At 33.3% G+C, this 17,910-nt stretch overlaps 1 protein-coding gene and 1 long non-coding RNA gene across 2 annotated transcripts; both read left to right on the top strand.

Annotated features, from left to right (window-relative positions):
- Positions 1-11,474: 11,474 nt before the first annotated feature.
- On the top strand, positions 11,475-12,428 carry LOC128286563 (uncharacterized). Its single transcript, XR_008277171.1, has 2 exons — positions 11,475-11,595; positions 12,255-12,428. It is a non-coding gene; the product is annotated as an uncharacterized LOC128286563 (long non-coding RNA).
- Positions 12,429-13,936: 1,508 nt separating this feature from the next.
- LOC108484252 (acyl carrier protein 2, chloroplastic-like) lies at positions 13,937-15,998 on the top strand. Its single transcript, XM_017787971.2, has 4 exons — positions 13,937-14,148; positions 15,054-15,164; positions 15,276-15,398; positions 15,625-15,998. Exons 1-4 carry the CDS (start codon positions 14,101-14,103, stop codon positions 15,751-15,753), a joined length of 411 nt encoding a protein of 136 aa, XP_017643460.1. The 5' UTR covers positions 13,937-14,100; the 3' UTR covers positions 15,754-15,998.
- Positions 15,999-17,910: the final 1,912 nt, after the last annotated feature.

The raw sequence follows: 17,910 nt of genomic DNA, 5'->3' as shown, positions 1-17,910 counted from the left end.
AGATTAGTTTTAACAAATGGAAAACATAAAAAAAATAGAGTTAAAAGAACATAAAAGAAAAAGATTAAATTGCTTAAAATGAAAAAAATATAATGACCAATTGTAGAATTTAACCTAAATTTTTTGTTCGACATGATGATTTAATTTACCATGTCAGTGTACCGTTACACTGTTAACGGCAATTAATAGCTCAGTGACTAAAATGTTACAACACGATAACGTAAGTGACTAAATTGTAATATTTCAAACATAAATTACGAAAATGTAACCTGAGGCAAACAAAAGTGACTATTTTAGTAATCTATCCTTTTTATTAAATAATAATATTTTAATAATTAATATTATAATATATAATAAAGAGAAAAAGAGAGAAGATGAAATCTTTTCTCATCTTTCTTTCTTTTTTTGACGAAAACAAAAGGGGAAAGAAAAAAAAAATCTTTCATTATTTTCCTTCAAATTAATATTATAATATATAATAAAGAGAAAAATAGAGAATCATCTTTCTTTCTATTTTTGACGAAAACAACAAGGAAAGAAAAAAAAGTTCTTTCATTATTTTCCTTCAAATTCAAGCTTAAGGTATGGTTTTTCTTCAAATTTTTCAAAGATTTTGAATCTTTGAAGCTTATTTTACATATATATACAATAGTTTTTTTTTATCAAGTATTTGAAGGTTTCCATTAAAGGACATTGATGGAAGCTTAGAAAACTTAAGTGAAATAGGTATATTTTTGGATAGGAAATTATTAGAAGATGGTTCTAGCTTGTTAGAAGTCTAAAAAAGAAATCAAAATTGATGAAAAGTTTACTTGGTACATTTGGCCATGGTGAAGAGGAAGTAGAGAACATTGGTCACTTTGTGTAATATTGGTGCTAAATGATAGCTTGTGAAGCAGTGAGTACTCTAGTGAAGACGGAATTGAAAACGAATAATCGAGTCGAATGATATGCAAATTTCAAACTAGGAAACTTAAGTTGCCTACACGATTAACCATGCATATTTAAAATTGTTTTTATTAGTTTTTGTATTAAAATGGATAAATGACATTGTTTCGTACTGAGTTGCTCCTATTGTAGCTAAAAATGAAGCAATCATCTTGAAGGAGAAATGCGAAGAGGAGTAAAGCAATTGAAACTTCGGTTTGTGCTAATATCTTATTTCATTTTATTTTATTTTATTTTATTTTTATGAATAGCTTTAGAATATTTAGTTTACTAAGACTAGTTATATTTATTTTATTTTATTTTTATGATTTTTGGATGATTTTGATATATTTAGTTAATATTTATAAAATTATGTTTTGAGATGAAGACTATGTTTTTCAAAAGATTAAATTAAAAATTCATGGTTATAATTTGAATTTGAGTATTATGATTTTGGATGATTGAACAAGAAAATGTTTAATATGTTTTGAATTGGAGCCCTAATTTTACATTAGGGGATATATGATTTGAATATGAAATGAAATTGAAATGAGAATGATATGAAAATGGAATCGAATTGAAACGGATCATGAAACTTGGTTTTTACCCCGTTGCACTATGTTAGACTAAATAAGATCAAATTGGCATGCCATAGAGTCTTTATATCAGAGGATTTAGAACTCCCCAATTCCCAAAGGGTCGTGGACTACTCTGATAGCTATCGTTGCCGAACAACTAGAGGTGGCGGATTCGTGTATCTGGTTATGAGTCTAAACTTTAGTATGGGGTCTAAATTGAAAGAAAAGCAAAAATAAAACTTGAATTTATTTGAATTTCCATCTTGTACTAATTAAATTAATTACGTGATTTTGAATTTGATTAAAAATTTATTTTCTTTATTCGATTTGTCAATATCAAAATTTTAAAGTTTGTTAATATTAGAATTTTCTTTTATTGGGATGTTATTAATGATATTTATAATCATGTTTTAATTTATTTCTATTAATTAATTTATGTTCAATACTTATGTAATGATTTATATGATATTAGCACCACTGAGCATGAAAATTGCTCAGCGTATGGTTTGTCTATTTTTCCATGTGCAAGTAGTTAGATTCGCTAGATCATTCCAGCACCATCTGAAGAACCAAAGTTCAACTCAAACAGTATTGGTTGAAAGTTTACTTTTAGTTTATGTGAATGGCATGTACATAGGCTTGTATATATATAATATTATGTCATAAATTGAATTTAAATATTTTCGTTATGTTTTCTTTGCTAGTACTTTATAACTAATGTTTAATTTTAGAAATCTAATTTATTGATATGTTTTGAGAACGCGTAGTGCTAGGAATTGATTTGGGAGATTATTTAAATATGGATATTTTGTAAAATTTAAATCTTGTAGGGGGTTTTTATGTAAAATAGGCATAATTGTTGTCGAAATTTTTATAAAATAATTTTACCACTACATTTAATTTAAAAAAAAAACATGGAAAAGTAAATTACTTCGGCAACGAAATGTGGCATTTTATATTCGGATCCAACAACTGGGTCGGGTATAAGGTGTCACAATATGTTTCGCCTAATATATCGCTTGCACAAATGGAACCATGAGCCAAGTTACATAAGACTGCTCGACAAGTTGGAAGACGCTAGACTATTGTTAGGTAAACACTCGAAAACCAAGGTTAATTCCTATCCTTTTCGAACTTATATTACCTACGCAATGATTCGTTAAAAAAATAAGTAGGTAATGATATTCACAATTTACGTTTTTAATTTTGAATGAATATCGTATGCTGACCCCAAGATCATATCTTGTATCCTGTCGAAAGTGTTAGACTACCGGGAGATGTGGGATAAAAAAATGTCATTGATAGTGTACACGATATTAGAAATACACGAATCGAACCAGGTCTATGGTAGTTAGAGTATAGGCAATGAATTCCACCGCCACCATGAGACATGAAAGAACTACACAATGTGGACATGTGAGGGAAGAACAATGAGAACTAGGTGGAGAAGCACAAGGAGTACATCCAAGCTTGGGTCGTAGGATGGAATTCATACCCGCTCGCGAACTATTTTTCTCAATAGACACGATGCCAATTGATGATTACTTAACATTGTTTAAAGCCGTCGACAGGCCTTATCTGTTACCACCAGAGGTGAGGAGTAGGCAAATTCGACCAAAGAGGCAACATCGACCGTCACAACAGTGTAGGAGGAGACGCAGTGGCACGACGGGTTTGTCATTGGCTTCGACAGAAGATGCACTGCCTATGGCTATGCAATATCTGGGTCAGTTTCCTCAACTTATTTCCATTCAATTTATTAACCCCATGCATTTTTCATAAGAACCACCGTACTATGAACCACCATTGCATGTAGTCAGTTCTTCTATCCTCGTAGGTTCATATTTTGGGGCATTGACGTCCCCCGCATATTATGATCCCATGTTGCTATCAATGTCGAACCCCATATCAGGGCAGATGTTGATGTATGCACCCAACTGATGACGATACGATGCAAGTGCCCATGCATTAGTCGATGTCGATACCTGGGTCGATGCTGATGTACCTGTGATTTGGGGTACTTTAAAGTTACACGCCTATAGTGACCCAAACATCGCGAACATCACTATTTTATCGGGGTGGCAAATCGTCGCAACCACTGCACGTAAGAGTGGCAGATACACGATGGCAGGTGAGGACGACGTAGTAATTGACCACGGAGGAAGATGATGGTGCTGCCGATCCTGAAGAAATAATTACTCAAGAGAGCTATGCTAGGTACATATTTAGGCAATGATGAAGATTAGGAGGAAGCCCGCAAGCCCGCACTTTCAGATACACCTCCGGTATCATCTCTGAAGGCACATCTAGTTACACATTCGGAGGCACATCCAGTTTCACCTCCTGTTGATCCTTTGGTTGTACACCCGATTCCACGCAAAAATCTTCCATACAACTGTCATCTACCTTCTTGCGGCACACATTCTCTCCGATGATGAGTGCGATGTATTTTGGTTATAAATATTGTGATGTAAATAAAATGTCATAAATAAAAAACAATGAATTATTACAAAACAATCCTCTTAGGTGTTTTACATTATTAATTATTACAATTAGTATAAAGTCTCTATTTGAACAATACATTTGTTTTTTCATGAATATGAAATTTGGTAGAAGGTAATGTTATCGACGCTGGGGTCCCAACATCTGTGTACAAAGAACATGTTTTTTTTGTTGATTGTACATATCCCGAATATCCATATTGTTCCTTATCTGAGAGAAATTTGGACGACCTTTCGGGACACGATGGAGGTCCTTGTTTGGCACTAACTCAAATGGCGTATTGGACATAGGTGGACACATATTCTCATTTGATACGGGTGGGAATTTAAGACTTTACACATTATGAATACATTGTAGTCGATAAACATCATTGATGTAAGGCACATGCTTAATCTGTATGTTCCCACATGTGGTAATTGTATATGCGCATGGAAACGGAAGTGCTTGAAATCTCCCATAATCGCAAGTCTCTTCCGTTATGTTAACATGATAGGATGCACCTGACATATCCTGGTCAAGCCTAGCATGCTTCTTAACTTGAAAATCGAGGTTCTAACATGAGTGACACACTACATACATCATGTTCACTCTCGTTATATTTCACCAAATCGCTTACATAACATCATTATAGAATGTACTGCCGCTCGTTACCCATTCTGCATACGTTAACTCCCTCTTAGGAAATAAGGCGGCCAGCTGAAAGTATGTTTTTTTGACAACTGATGTTACTGAATTTATGCACTTGGCCAAGTTTGACATCATGTGCCCGTATTGTAGACCCCTCGTCATACAACTACGCCCACTGTTTGAACAGTATATTAAAAACATACATCACACCGTAGGCATTAATGGTGCTCAAGTTGTTCAACTTTTGATGGAAAACATCTTGGATGACCTTGTAACCTGTCGATAAATAGCTACCAGTTAGTGCAATGAAATAATCTCGTATTTGAAAATTCTATGTATAGTGAGTACATAGTTGGAATTACAAATGTCGATGACTAGATCTCGCTCAGTCGTCGAAGGATATTTTTTGTAGTAGTTGGATCCCACATGTTGTATGCAGTACCAATGATGAGTGTGATCCTAAAGAGATCCTTGACGATCAATGGCCGAAAGTATTCCGGATCTCCTGTTTGATATGACGCATATATCAGGCTACTGGCAAACGAGGCGGCGTAACCAACTCAAGAAGAAATCTCAGTCATCTATCGTTTCTCTGGGAGTTATTGCAAACGCTATAGGCAGAATCTTCTAATTATCATCCTAAGCAATGCAAGCAATAGATACTACTAGTATCTTCCATACAGCCAGGTGCCGTCAATTTGGACCATAGGCTTGCAGTGCTAAAATGCCTCTTTGCGTTACTTAAAGGTCCAAAAGAACAAGTGGAATACTCTTCTCTCAGAAACCAACCGATCACTGTAGTACCCTAGGTACGTTTCGAGATCGATTATGGAACCTGGTACATATTGATCCAATACCTGACACCATTATTTTAGATAGTTATATAAACCCTTCCACCCATGATGCAACTTCTCCATGGCCTTCTGTTTTGCAACCTACACTTTGTAGTACATTAGAATGTACTAGTACTAGCTATGTATGTTCGGAATCAGAACCAGTATTTCAATCTGGGGACTGGCCTTCACTATAGGTAGAATTATGTCAGCAACCATGTCTGAGTCTAGCCTCGAATGGTCTTGGCTTGTATTTGTTGCAACATACGTATGGGGACTGGGATACTTCTTTATAGCTCACACCTTAATTTTTTTCCGTAAAACACCATGATTTTCCACTTACACCTTCTGTCCTTTATTATGCATTTTTCTTCAAATTTCTTAGAGCAAGACTTCGTTACGTAGTAATTCACACAGTTCTTGATGCTATACTGCTTCAGTGCAACAAGAAATGTATCTTTGTTGGGATATTTCATTCCAACTTTCAATACTCGTGGATCGCGATATGTGCTTGCATGGTCAGATATTTTGTGCAGAAGCAACGAAAACTCTAAGCCACCCTCGGTCGATAGGTCAATGTTTATCATATGTGGAAAAGGTTCATATGCCTTAAATCGTGCATCTGGATCTGGAGCATTGTTCGAGACGTCATTGTCAGACTCACAAGGTTATGCTTCATTGTAATAGGATCCGGTTCGAAAAATAGTGCCACTTCTGAACCATCCAGATCGTATTTCCGGATTGGCTTAAGTTTTGACTCTTCCCCCTTGTTTGCGTCTACAGCCCCTTCTTCCTCATCTGCATCCCTTTCCTCATCTGCGCCTTTATTGTCACCTTCGAGCTCGATGTTAGACGTATCCTCACTGACCCCTATCGAAAGGAGTAGGTCATTGGTTCTTCTGTAACCCATGTGCCCACCAGAATATTTAACGAGTTGATGACTGGTGCACATCGATGATCCCCCGATATAACTCTTTCCGCCCTACAACATCAACCCAATGCCAAAATTAAAATTGAATACACTGATTGAATGTCAAGCTCGAGTGCCTAGATTTGGGTTATGCTGGTACCTCGACTGGTACTAACCCTTGAAGTTTAGATCGATACTGGAGACTGATGAGTGTCTGCCCATAGATGTTTCAAGAACATCATAGTAGCCGCTTTGAAAAAGGCCAGAAAACCCACCACACAACTTTGTAGTAGGAGTTTCTACTTTAGCTTTAGTACCTGTATTCGCCGCGACGGTGGTTAAAGATGGGCTAAATCCATCAACATCGGTGAACTCAACATATAACTTAATAACAACATTTCCATTTGAGATGTGCGATGATATGACTGTATCGAGATGCGTCTCACTAATCACATCAAATAACTTATACTTATAGGGGTCAACGAATACAAAAAAATCTACATTGCAACCTCATAATTCTTCCCCGGGATAATCCCCTAACTTTCTTCTGATTCTGGTCCGTAGCTCATGCATTTGAATAGTATTATTGAACGCAAATTCCACAGACTTCGCTCCTATAAACACCACCGCGAACTCTATATTACAGATTTGATTGTCGTAGTGTATAATGAATTTCACTCATCGACTTATTTTAATATCGATCACAATTTGGATGAATAAACGCAAAAAAAAAAAAGAGAGTAGAAAGTTTTCTAAAGGAGTACACACAACTCTCACCTGTGATGCAAACTTATTCTGTTTGATATTAACTTGATGAGTGTCTATGTTATGAAAATTATGCCCCTTTTATTAGATAATTATGCAGGGAGAAAGAGAATGCGCTCTATTAATTTTGTTTATGAATGCACACATTATTACATATTGTATGGTGCAAATACTTTTCATCACATGTTCAGAAGTCATATAATTTCATTGAGATTCGATGTTGCATAACGTGTTCAACAGGCATACGAAAATGTCCTTTCACCTTAGAATAGGAAATTTGGTAGATAAAGATTGCCCAACTGGTGGAGATTTTCTCTAATAAATTTCCTATTTCTGGGGCAGAAAAGCATGACGCTTCAAATAATGCGGATGCTTTAAACACTTTAACATGTTTAGAATATGTTCCAGCGCGCTTTTAAGGTTTTTATTTGCAAACAGACCCTTCCTTTGAGACTATAAAATAACTCTCACATACTAAGCTTCATCATCCTTCATTCATATAATTTCTCTCCAAACCTTTCCGTTTCTCCACTATAAAATATTTCCCAGTTTTAAAAATTTTGGTCACTAAAAATATTTGGTTTACGTTCGAGGTATTCTTGAGTCGTCAGTGATGCGATATTGTTCCGAGCTACACACATTTCATATATCATGCCAGGATGGGATCATTACCTCTGAAGCCTATCCTAGGGAAGTCAGTTATAGGATGATTTTACTTTCCATGGTCAAGGGTAGAAGTCGATGTGGAGGTTTCAATCAATGACCGTTATGCGGTAATGTATCGAGGTATAACGGGGGAGCCAGTTGATGGTTGTTACACGACCACGAGCTCAATATTTTTGAATACTTGAAAATGATGCCCTATAAATACCATACAAAAATTTGAGGGCATATTCATACAGAAAAACTCTAGGGCTTTCAGCAATAATCAGTGTAATTTTTTCTCCATTTCCATGCAACTAGTACCTTTAACCTACTTATTCAAAGGCCGATACCGTCATGGATGCAAGAGGACTCTTAAGCAGTGAGCGGCTATTGCGGTGCAGTAAAAGTGATGTTCCTTTCGGAGTGATGACAGTTTTCGTTATTATACAACACATTAATAACTACAATCGCTACTGCATTGACCCGAGTTTGACCTTACTGTGTTGAAACATCCGCTCTCCACCTGAGAGCCCTCTTGTTTCCACCTCGGTGTAAGCCTTCGGACAAGAATGAAAGGTTAAAGATACCGACTACTTAGAAATAGAGAAAAAAATTATGTTGATTACACCGAAAGTGCTTAAATTTTTTTTTTTGTGATTATATCATCAATCTTATGTATGGTATATATAGAGCATTGTTTTGCGGGAGCTTGAACTCCTGATCCCATAACAACCATCACCTGCCCCTCCAGTTATACTTGAACCCGTGACTGCATCACAGCTGCCGACTGGGATCTTCACGTTGACTTTGACCACTGATTGTATCAAGCATTATTACCTCGAAACCAGAATTCCCCACGATGGGTTTTTAATGTGATAGTCCTATCCCGCCATGACATATGAAATGTATATGTGCTGAGGCGTGTTATCACATCCCCAACCCCTCAAAACTACCTAAGAACTTCTGTCGTTTTAGTTAAAAACCCTGAACACTTTTAAAATACTCTAAACCTTAAACCCTAATACGAAAAAAATAATAAGCCCTAACCTTGGAGAGAGAAGGTGAAAGTGCGCCCAGCTGGATGCGTTTTCACATTCTCTCTCCTAAAACCGACCTATTTCCCTAATTAAAGTTAAAATCGGCCTAAAGGCCTAATTAAAAAATAAAATTAGCCTATAGCCCTTATTTAGCCTAAATTTAAAAAAAAATCCTAAACGCTAAAAAAATTATAAAAATATGTTTTCTCTAAAAATTCAATAAAAATATGTTTGAAATTTTATATGAAATTTAAATATTTTCATACTAATATATTTTAAAATTATAATAATATTACAAACTTGAAAAAAAATTATATTAACTAATCATATATTTTTCTAACATATTATTGTTTGTAAGTTGCTATATTAAAGAATTGAAGATTTATTTTAGTTAACCTTTTACAAAAAGAATTATATTTAGAGCAGTGCAAAATTATTTACTAGTATTATATCACTTATTTAAGTATTTCTTTATGGAATAAAATAATTGTATCCTTTTATATTATTCTGCATCTTTCATAATAATATGACTTATTAATTTTAAAATTTTATAAATAATATGTTTTGAATTATTTTTACATTATTCATAAAAATTATAATAAATATTTAAATACAATTGACCAGCAAGGTGTGTTTCCATGCAACTTTTTAAGAATAGCTATTTTCAGCACGTATCCTACACCTTTGAATTAAATAATGCTAAAATTCAGTAAAGAAGAAGAAGAAATTTTGTACTGTATATTTCGCATTTAAAATTGTATATGGCATTGGTCATTAAGTGCACTGCATGAACACATGGTTACATACTAAACTTTGGAGTTATTGCCATCATTTCATTTTAACATTTAAAAGCATTGGATGCCATCCTTCCATTTTAACAATTAAATTGTTTGAAACATGTATGGCATGTAAATCCCATTATATTGGAATCATCCTTCATTAAATAAGGTTTTGGGTTATTTTCGAATCAATATCACTTAATTTTATTGTTATTCTTTTATAATATAAATAATTTTAAATTATAACCTCTATAAAATTTATGGTTTTTTTCACTTATTTATAGTGTAAATGTGAGTTACGATAGTATTTTCTAGTGAATGTAAAAATGATAGTATAAGTGCTTGAAATAGAAAGTGTACCATATTAAAAATTGTAATGTGAACATGCATATTTATTTCTATTTAATATGGATATAGAGTATAATTTAAATACAAAATAATTCAATATAAAATTTAATATTTTATTAATTATTATATAAATTCATTTCAAAACATAGGTCTTTTAAAACAATTAAAATTTCTATCCATAAATATGACAAGTCTTGTAAATCGTAAAATATAGTTTAAATTATGCTATTAGTCTTGTAAATCGTAAAATATAGTTTAAATTATGCTATTAGTCCATGTATTTTATAAAATTTGTGTATTTAGTCTTTGTATTTTAATTTGGTCAATTTTAGTCCATGTAATTTTTGGATTTTAAAGTCCCAATCCTCACCAAATGATATATGTTAAATTCACTAAGCTAAGTTTTGTTGTTTCCAAAATCTAATGTGCAATGTAACATCCCAAAATAGGGCCTAAACGGAACAGTGGTTGCGAAACCACAAATCTGAGGTAAAATGTAACGGCCTAATTTTCAGTGGTGTCAAAAATGGTGATTTGAGATCACTAAATCGGACAAATAAGATTGAACAAGATAGTAACTTAATATTTATGAGTCAAGTAAGAATTTAGAAGAATTTGTGAAATGGTGAAATTAGTGAATTAAAATAATTTATTAGGTCAGACGGGTCAAAAACGAGGTATCAAGACCTCGAATTTGAAAATCGAGCTATAAATATTTTTATAAATATTTATGAAGTGTCATTGAGTTAGTATTAAAGTTTCGTTAGAAAATTTTGATGTTTGGATAGCTAATTAATTAAAAGGACTAAATCGAAAATAGCTCAAAATTTGTTAAATTGTGAGTAAATAGCTTAAGTATTTAAAAGATGGATTTAAAGAGCAATTAGACCCAAAGGTTAATGGCTGGACGGTTTGGGTATGAAATAAGCAAGAAAACAATGTGAACAAGGGACAAAATTGGAATTAGCATAAAAGTTAATAGTTAAAAAATGATGTAATTGAAAATCTAGACATTTCTTCATCTTTCTCAGCCGAAACGCCGTAGCAGGTCTCCTATGCTGGTTTTTCATATTTTTGCACCATGTAAGTTCAATTTTACTATTTCTTAGTAATTTTATGTTTTGTGACTTTTACAATTAGGTCCAATCATCTAATTCATTAGTTTTTGATTTGGTGGGTGAAATTGGAAATTACCCTGGCTGAGTAAGGGTAGTTTATGATGAATTATTATGAAATTGAAGTTCTAATTTCATATTAAGGTTGTTTTATTAAGTCATTTTGATAGAAAATGGTATTTAGGACCTAATTGTGAGCAAAATTGTGAATTAGATGTTGGTGTTGAAATTCAGAATATCAAAGGCTGTGAAATAGTTTATAATGATAAAATAAAAGTGTTAATTTAGAAAAAAAATTAGTTCCATTGATGGGTGAATTGAGCAGGGACTAAATTGTAAAAAACTGTAAATTTTAGGGTAAAAGTGCAATTTCAAAATTTGAACAGCATAAATTGTTAAGTGAAATAGGAATCAAATAAATGCTAATGAGTAGAAATATTTTATATTATAGATCAAGAATCCAAAGAAGAACGAGGAAAAGGAAAAGTAAAGGACTAAATTGTAAGGTTTAGTCACATTTTGTATCAAGGTAAGTTTACAGTAAATAAATGAAATATTCTTTTATTTACATTATTATTGTCAATTTCTAGCATTTATATATTTATGTTATGAGAATATTTAAAGTCGAATTAAAGGCGAAGTGACAGAGAAAAAGCATCAGAAGCCCGTTTGAACCTTAAGAATGTTAGGATATTGGGGTTGATGAGATGAGACAGACAAAATGAGCCATGTAAGTCCATATCAGATATATGGCTTTGGAGACAGGAATGAGCCATGTAAGCCCATATATATATATATATATATATATATATATATATATATATGGCATTAGAGACAGGAATAATTCATGTAAGTCCATGTCGAAGACATGGCATTGGCAGGATATTGATAGACAAGAACGACCCTAGTATCCTTAGTATTCCGAGTGATTCAACGGGTCATTGTACACATTAAATTACAGTGAATTATCAGCAAAAAGGGAAGGTAGATTATATTTATGAATAGTGGAAGGTCAGGTAAGAAAGAAGGTAAGTGAGTAAAGAAGAAGGTAGAAAATGAGAAGTAAAGGAAGTTTATGAGGCTAGGTGACATTATGTATATTTATTCAACATGTTGAATGTTGTAATTTATTTGCTTGTAAGCTTACTAAGCCTAGTGCTTACTCTCTTTATTTTCTTTTTCTTATAGTTTTTATCAAGCCACTCGGGGATCGAAGGAAACGTCGGAGACCGATCACACTATCGAAGAAACCACATTGGTATAATTAAACGTTTCGTTTTGTGTATGGCATGTATAGGAAATTGGTTTCTTTTAATATGATATGATCAATGAATGATACTTTCTAGTGATTAACTAATAGAATGGCTGATGATATACATGTTTAATAGTATGTATGATTAAGTAGTAACTATCACATGAAAACTATGAAAAATGTGAAAGTAACTTAAAAACAGATTCAAGTATCGGAAATAACGTGATTTTGAAAAATCACAAGAAATTGTAGAGACATGGGTTGATGGTGAATAATATATGAAATTAAAGCTCATTGTGTCTATTTTCATATGGAATAATCAAAATAGGTAAAGGTTTTGTATTTTATAAGATATCTGGGTTTTAGTGGAATAGGGCCAGAGCGATTTCTGGATCCCCTGTTCCAACTTTAGAAATTCACCATAAATTTTACAAAAATAATTAGGTGGTATACTTTATATGTTTAGAATCCTTATTGAATCTAGTTTTAATGCAAACAAGCGGTATAGTCATATGAATTTTGTACAGAGAGAAAAGTGGTTCGTAGTAAGTAGAGGCCAGTGTAGTCGAATTCTGAAACAGGGATAACTTTAACTAATAAACTGTACTAATTGGCTAAGTAAAAAAATTCTAGAAAAAAATTAATAGATAGATATATGAGTCTAGTTTCAGGAAAAATTTACGGATCTTAATTTCGAGTTTTGAAACTCGAGAAATGAATTTTTAAGCAACCATGACGCAGAAAACAGTTTATTCCGAAAATTAAAATAAGTGATTTAGAGTTGTTTAAAAGGTAAGATAAGTTTAGTAACACCTCAAGCTTGACTCCGGTGACGGTTTCGGGCGTGGGGGCGTTACATGCAAAAAGTTATTATCATATGTGAAATGTCATGTTAGGTTATTATTTCCACATATTACTCACTAAAAATTCGGTTAATGGATTAATGTATATCATTTGCGTAGAGATTAAACTTTCAAAATTTGAAAATTATAAGAACTTATAATGACCAAATTAGAGAGTATAGACCAAATCTACAACTGAATGCATATTAATAAGGCTAGTAATTGAATTTAACTAAGAAATTTAATTTTTATTATTTGGGTGAAGATTAAAATTTTAAAATTCAAAAAATACAAGGACTAGAATTGGTCAAATAAAAAATATAGGGACTAAAATTGATCAAATTAAAGTAAAAAGACTAAATTCACAAATTTTGTAAAATATATGAATTAAATTTACAACTTTCACAAAATATAGAGATTAATAGTAGAATTTACTTAAAATATATATATTTAGAATAGTTTAATTTTAAATTTTATTACTTGTTTAATCAATTTTTTCTCAAATGTTGTTAATGTTTTTATAATAATTAATATTTTAAAACTTAAAATTCTATAATTCTACAATTATAATTTATACAAACAAATGTAACATAAAATCTAAAAATTAAAATTCCTCATATATAACATAAAATTGAAAATTATAATTACATTTTCGTCCAATTATTACGGCACCTTAAATAAAAAAGGCCAAATTTGGTCGTGTGCCGTCCAGGGTCGGTGCTAACACCATTAATAAGTGGCACAATCCACGTTTTGCAAAACAACAAATAACCCCCCACCCCACCCCCAAAACCCCCAAAAGGAGAGAAACCTCTTTCTCATTCTCAATATCACAAATCCTCCTATAAAAACCAAACTCCTAAACCCTCATACTCCAATCCATTCCACTCCACTCATCTTCGATCTCTCCGCCGTTTCGCATTTCATCTTTCTCTCTCCAATGGCTTCTATTGCTGGCTCATCCATCTCCATGCAACCTCGCCCCTTTGTACTCTCTTTATCTTTCTTTCTTTTTAGCTACTAATGCATTTGTTTCTCTTCTTCTTTGGACTTTTTTTTTTTTTTGGTTTCTTTGTTTGGTTTTATTTTTCGCCCGATCTGTTTGTTGTTTTAATTTATCCTTCTTTTTCAGATTTCACTTTTTGTTTATTGATTTAATCAAATGTCCATGTCTTACTGTTACTGATGCTTTACTGTTACTTTTGTTAGTTCTACTTCTTTCATGGATGATTTGATCTGGTCAATCTGAGATCTGAAAGTTTCTAATTTATTTTTATTGCTGTTGTTTTGCTTTTACTTCTTTTTGGTTTTTGCTTTCGGAAATTATAAAAATAAATAAAAGCTCAAATGGTAATTGCTTCGGAGAAAATAATGAACGATTTTACTTGTTTATCTGATTTGGTGTTGCATTAGATATGGTTATTTATCCATTTTTAATCAAGTATGATTTGTTTTAGCATCTTAAGGGAGCTCAAGCAAGTTACTAAAGCAATAACTAGAACGGGAATTGCTTTTTGCTTCCAAATGAGCTGATGTAGTGATGGAAGCTATAGATTTTCCGGGTATCATTAGTTTTAAGTTTAAGGAGATTTGTTTTAGTGGTTTTTGGCCTGTTAAACATGATTTTCATAGAATTATATTTGATCTATAACATAGATCACTGTATAAAATTGCAGTTATATTATTGATGTTTAGAGTGCTTATGAATATTAATATGTTGGATTTGGATTTTTGTTTGTAAAGTTCACTAAAATAGACAAGTGCAAAATTTAAGTTTCTATTTTGCTAGGATTAAGATGTTGAGATATCTTTGAAGATTGTTGTTTCTTCTAGAACCATTCTTTTTATATAAATCATCGGCTGATTTTCATGCTACTGAACATCTTTTAACAGGCTAAAGGCAGTGTTTCTGGGTTGAAATTGTGTTCATTTATGAACCAGGGAAGAAGCACCCTCTCATTTACGATGCGTCCAACGCCTGCTCGCTTGCAGATCTGCTGTGCTGTATGTTTCTCACTGAATGCAATGATTTTCGTTTCTATAGGTTTTGGTCTCTCCTATGACAATATATATCTATAACTATTTCTCTCTTTGATGTCAAATGTCTTTGTGCAGGCCAAAAAAGAGACCGTGGATAAGGTATGTGATGTAGTAAGGAGACAATTAGCTTTAGAAAATGACAAACCAATCACCGGTGAATCAACATTTGTTGATCTTGGAGCTGATTCTCTTGATACGGTACTCTCTCAACTGTATAACCATTTCATATTTTCTTTCTTCCCTTTCATCTTATGTGCATAAAAGTAGTGTGCAGGATAAAGGAGACCATGAATTTGTTTTACTTTTATAGGTAGTAGTTGCCCATCTATTTGTTTTAGATGCATATACTTTGTTGATTAGTTGTTTGTAATTTGAAAGATTATTGGTTTTAGTTTGTGTTATGATCCATAGTATATGGTTTCAGGTTGAGATTGTAATGGGGCTTGAGGAAGAATTCGGAATCACTGTGGAAGAGGACAATGCACAAACCATCACAACTGTTCAAGATGCTGCAGAACTTATCGAGAAGCTGTGCAGTGAGAAAAGTGCCTAGAAAACAAGGATCTCAGTTGGTTGGTTTATTTGCCGATATTTGATATTCACATACTAGAGGGGGAAATCATGTGTGAACTTTTATTATGTTGAATATGTAGGAAATCTCGTAATAAAGTGGTTGGGATTCTTAGTTAAATTGTGGAACTTAAAATGTGTAATTTCGTTTTACCGTAGTGGTTTATGTAGAAGTTTTTTGTTTAATCAAGCTGCATATCTCAGTTGAGGGTTTTATTTGTGCTCAAAGTATTGGTAATTGATGATCTAAGATTTAGTTATTATTATTTTTTTTTTTGGCCAGTGAAAGGGTATTTCACTCCTGAAAACAAATGTAATCCAATCAACAAATGAACAATTACAAAAGCACAAATGAAACAACACAGAGAAGACATCTATCTTTCTCGCAACAAACATTCACCAACACGGTGTAAAATAAACAGTATAAAGGCGGAGCAGGAACACTATCGTTATCCAAAATGAAAACCAATGATGATGGGTTCATTGACCCAATTACATGGGCACATCATCAAACGGCCCTGTGATGCAGCCCAATCTGTTGCTTTATTAGCAGCTCTTCCAATCAATTTGAATCTACAATTAGACACTTGTTTACTAAAAGACCAGATGTTCTTCAAAATAGGCAGCAACTTCCACCTGAAACTCACTTCACCGCCCTCGTTAATATCATCCATCAACACTTTAGAATCAATCTCAACAATAATATTTCTAAATCCCTTATCAACAACCATTTTAAGACTCATTTTCACAGCTTCAGCCTCAGCTTTTGCCAAACCATCCACTAACTTCCCATCTGAATTTCTAAAAACAACCCCAACTCCTGCATCCTCAGAATCCTTGTGAAAATTTCATTCACAGTTCTCTTTAAACCAATCAAATGGCGGCCTCTCCCATTTGTCCTCCATTCGACCCTCTCCATCTCTTGCCAACTTACACAGACTCTCCCATAATCCATTAACCATCCAATATTCCTTAAAAGCATTCTCAGCAAATATGATGCTACTTATTGGATCAACATCCTTATTCTCCAGAACAGCATCAAATCTATGCTTCCCAATATACCAACAAAAAGAGCCCACCTTAGCTATAATCTCCTATTTGTCATGTCTCTTTTTTAAACTCTCTCACAGTTGCAACAACCATTAAACAAAGTCTCCTTCAAAATCCCCAAACAATCTGATGCCCAAGGAACTTCCAAACCAGTCCAACTACACTTAAAAAGTAAGTGCATGACAGTCTATTCCTTATTTCCACAAAATTTACAACAATGGCTAGTTATAACTTTCTTTCTCCACATGTTCAAATTAGTAGCAATCGCATTATTACATGATCTCCACAAAAAAACTCCTGACCTTAGGTGGAGTCTTCAAATTCCAGTTCACCTTCCATATACTAGATCGCTGACAATCCATGTTACTATTACTATGACCCTCCATCCTTGCAACAATGTGCCCAGATTTCACCGAGTATTTACTCTACACTAAACAATCATGACCACCACTAAAACAAAAAGGTATCTTCAAAATAGCATTACATTGTTCATCATCATCAAGCCATTCCTTAATACCATCCATATCAGTAATCTCGGTTATTATTTGTGGCCTACCAGACACATCCCCTTCACCATTAGCAAAAACAGAACCTTCTAATCTTGGAACCCATCTATCTCTCCCAATATTCATTGATTCTCCATTCCCTATTTGCCAATGATATCAGATCCCTTCCTGCCAAAAGACTATTCCAAATCCATGATGCTTGTGCACCTTTTTGAGCCTCAAAGAACTCAGAATTTGGGAAATATCTCCCTAGCACTCTAACCCAAAGCTTATCAGATCTATTAACAATACACCAACTTTCTTAATTCTTTAAAACCCAATCCACCATCACCCCATGTCTTAGTTAAAATTTCCCAAGTCAACCAATGAATCTTTCTTTTCCCATCCCTTTGTTCCCAAATAAAATTTGCCATGGCAGAAGTAATCTCATATCCAACTTGATATCCACCTAATGCCTCCTACCTCTTCTCCTCAATTTCAAATAATGGAAGACCTCTCCAGCAATAACAACATTATCCTGAATCAATCTTTCTTCAACAAAAGCACTTTGATTCCACATTATTAACTCTCCCATCAAAGGTCTT

Source organism: Gossypium arboreum, chromosome 13 (genome assembly GCF_025698485.1).
Source record: "Gossypium arboreum isolate Shixiya-1 chromosome 13, ASM2569848v2, whole genome shotgun sequence".
NCBI lineage: Eukaryota > Viridiplantae > Streptophyta > Magnoliopsida > Malvales > Malvaceae > Gossypium > Gossypium arboreum.
The sequence above is the reverse complement of the archived record's forward strand: the minus strand, read 5'-3'. Positions and strand labels throughout refer to the sequence as shown.

Bases quoted from the DNA above. Each gene is read 5' to 3' on its own strand.
- LOC108484252 (XM_017787971.2), top strand. From the start codon at position 14,101: ATGGCTTCTATTGCTGGCTCATCCATCTCCATGCAACCTCGCCCCTTT. The intron at 14,149-15,053 runs GTACTCTCTTTA...ATCTTTTAACAG, and splicing joins CCATGCAACCTCGCCCCTTT to GCTAAAGGCAGTGTTTCTGG. The intron at 15,399-15,624 runs GTACTCTCTCAA...ATATGGTTTCAG, and splicing joins GAGCTGATTCTCTTGATACG to GTTGAGATTGTAATGGGGCT.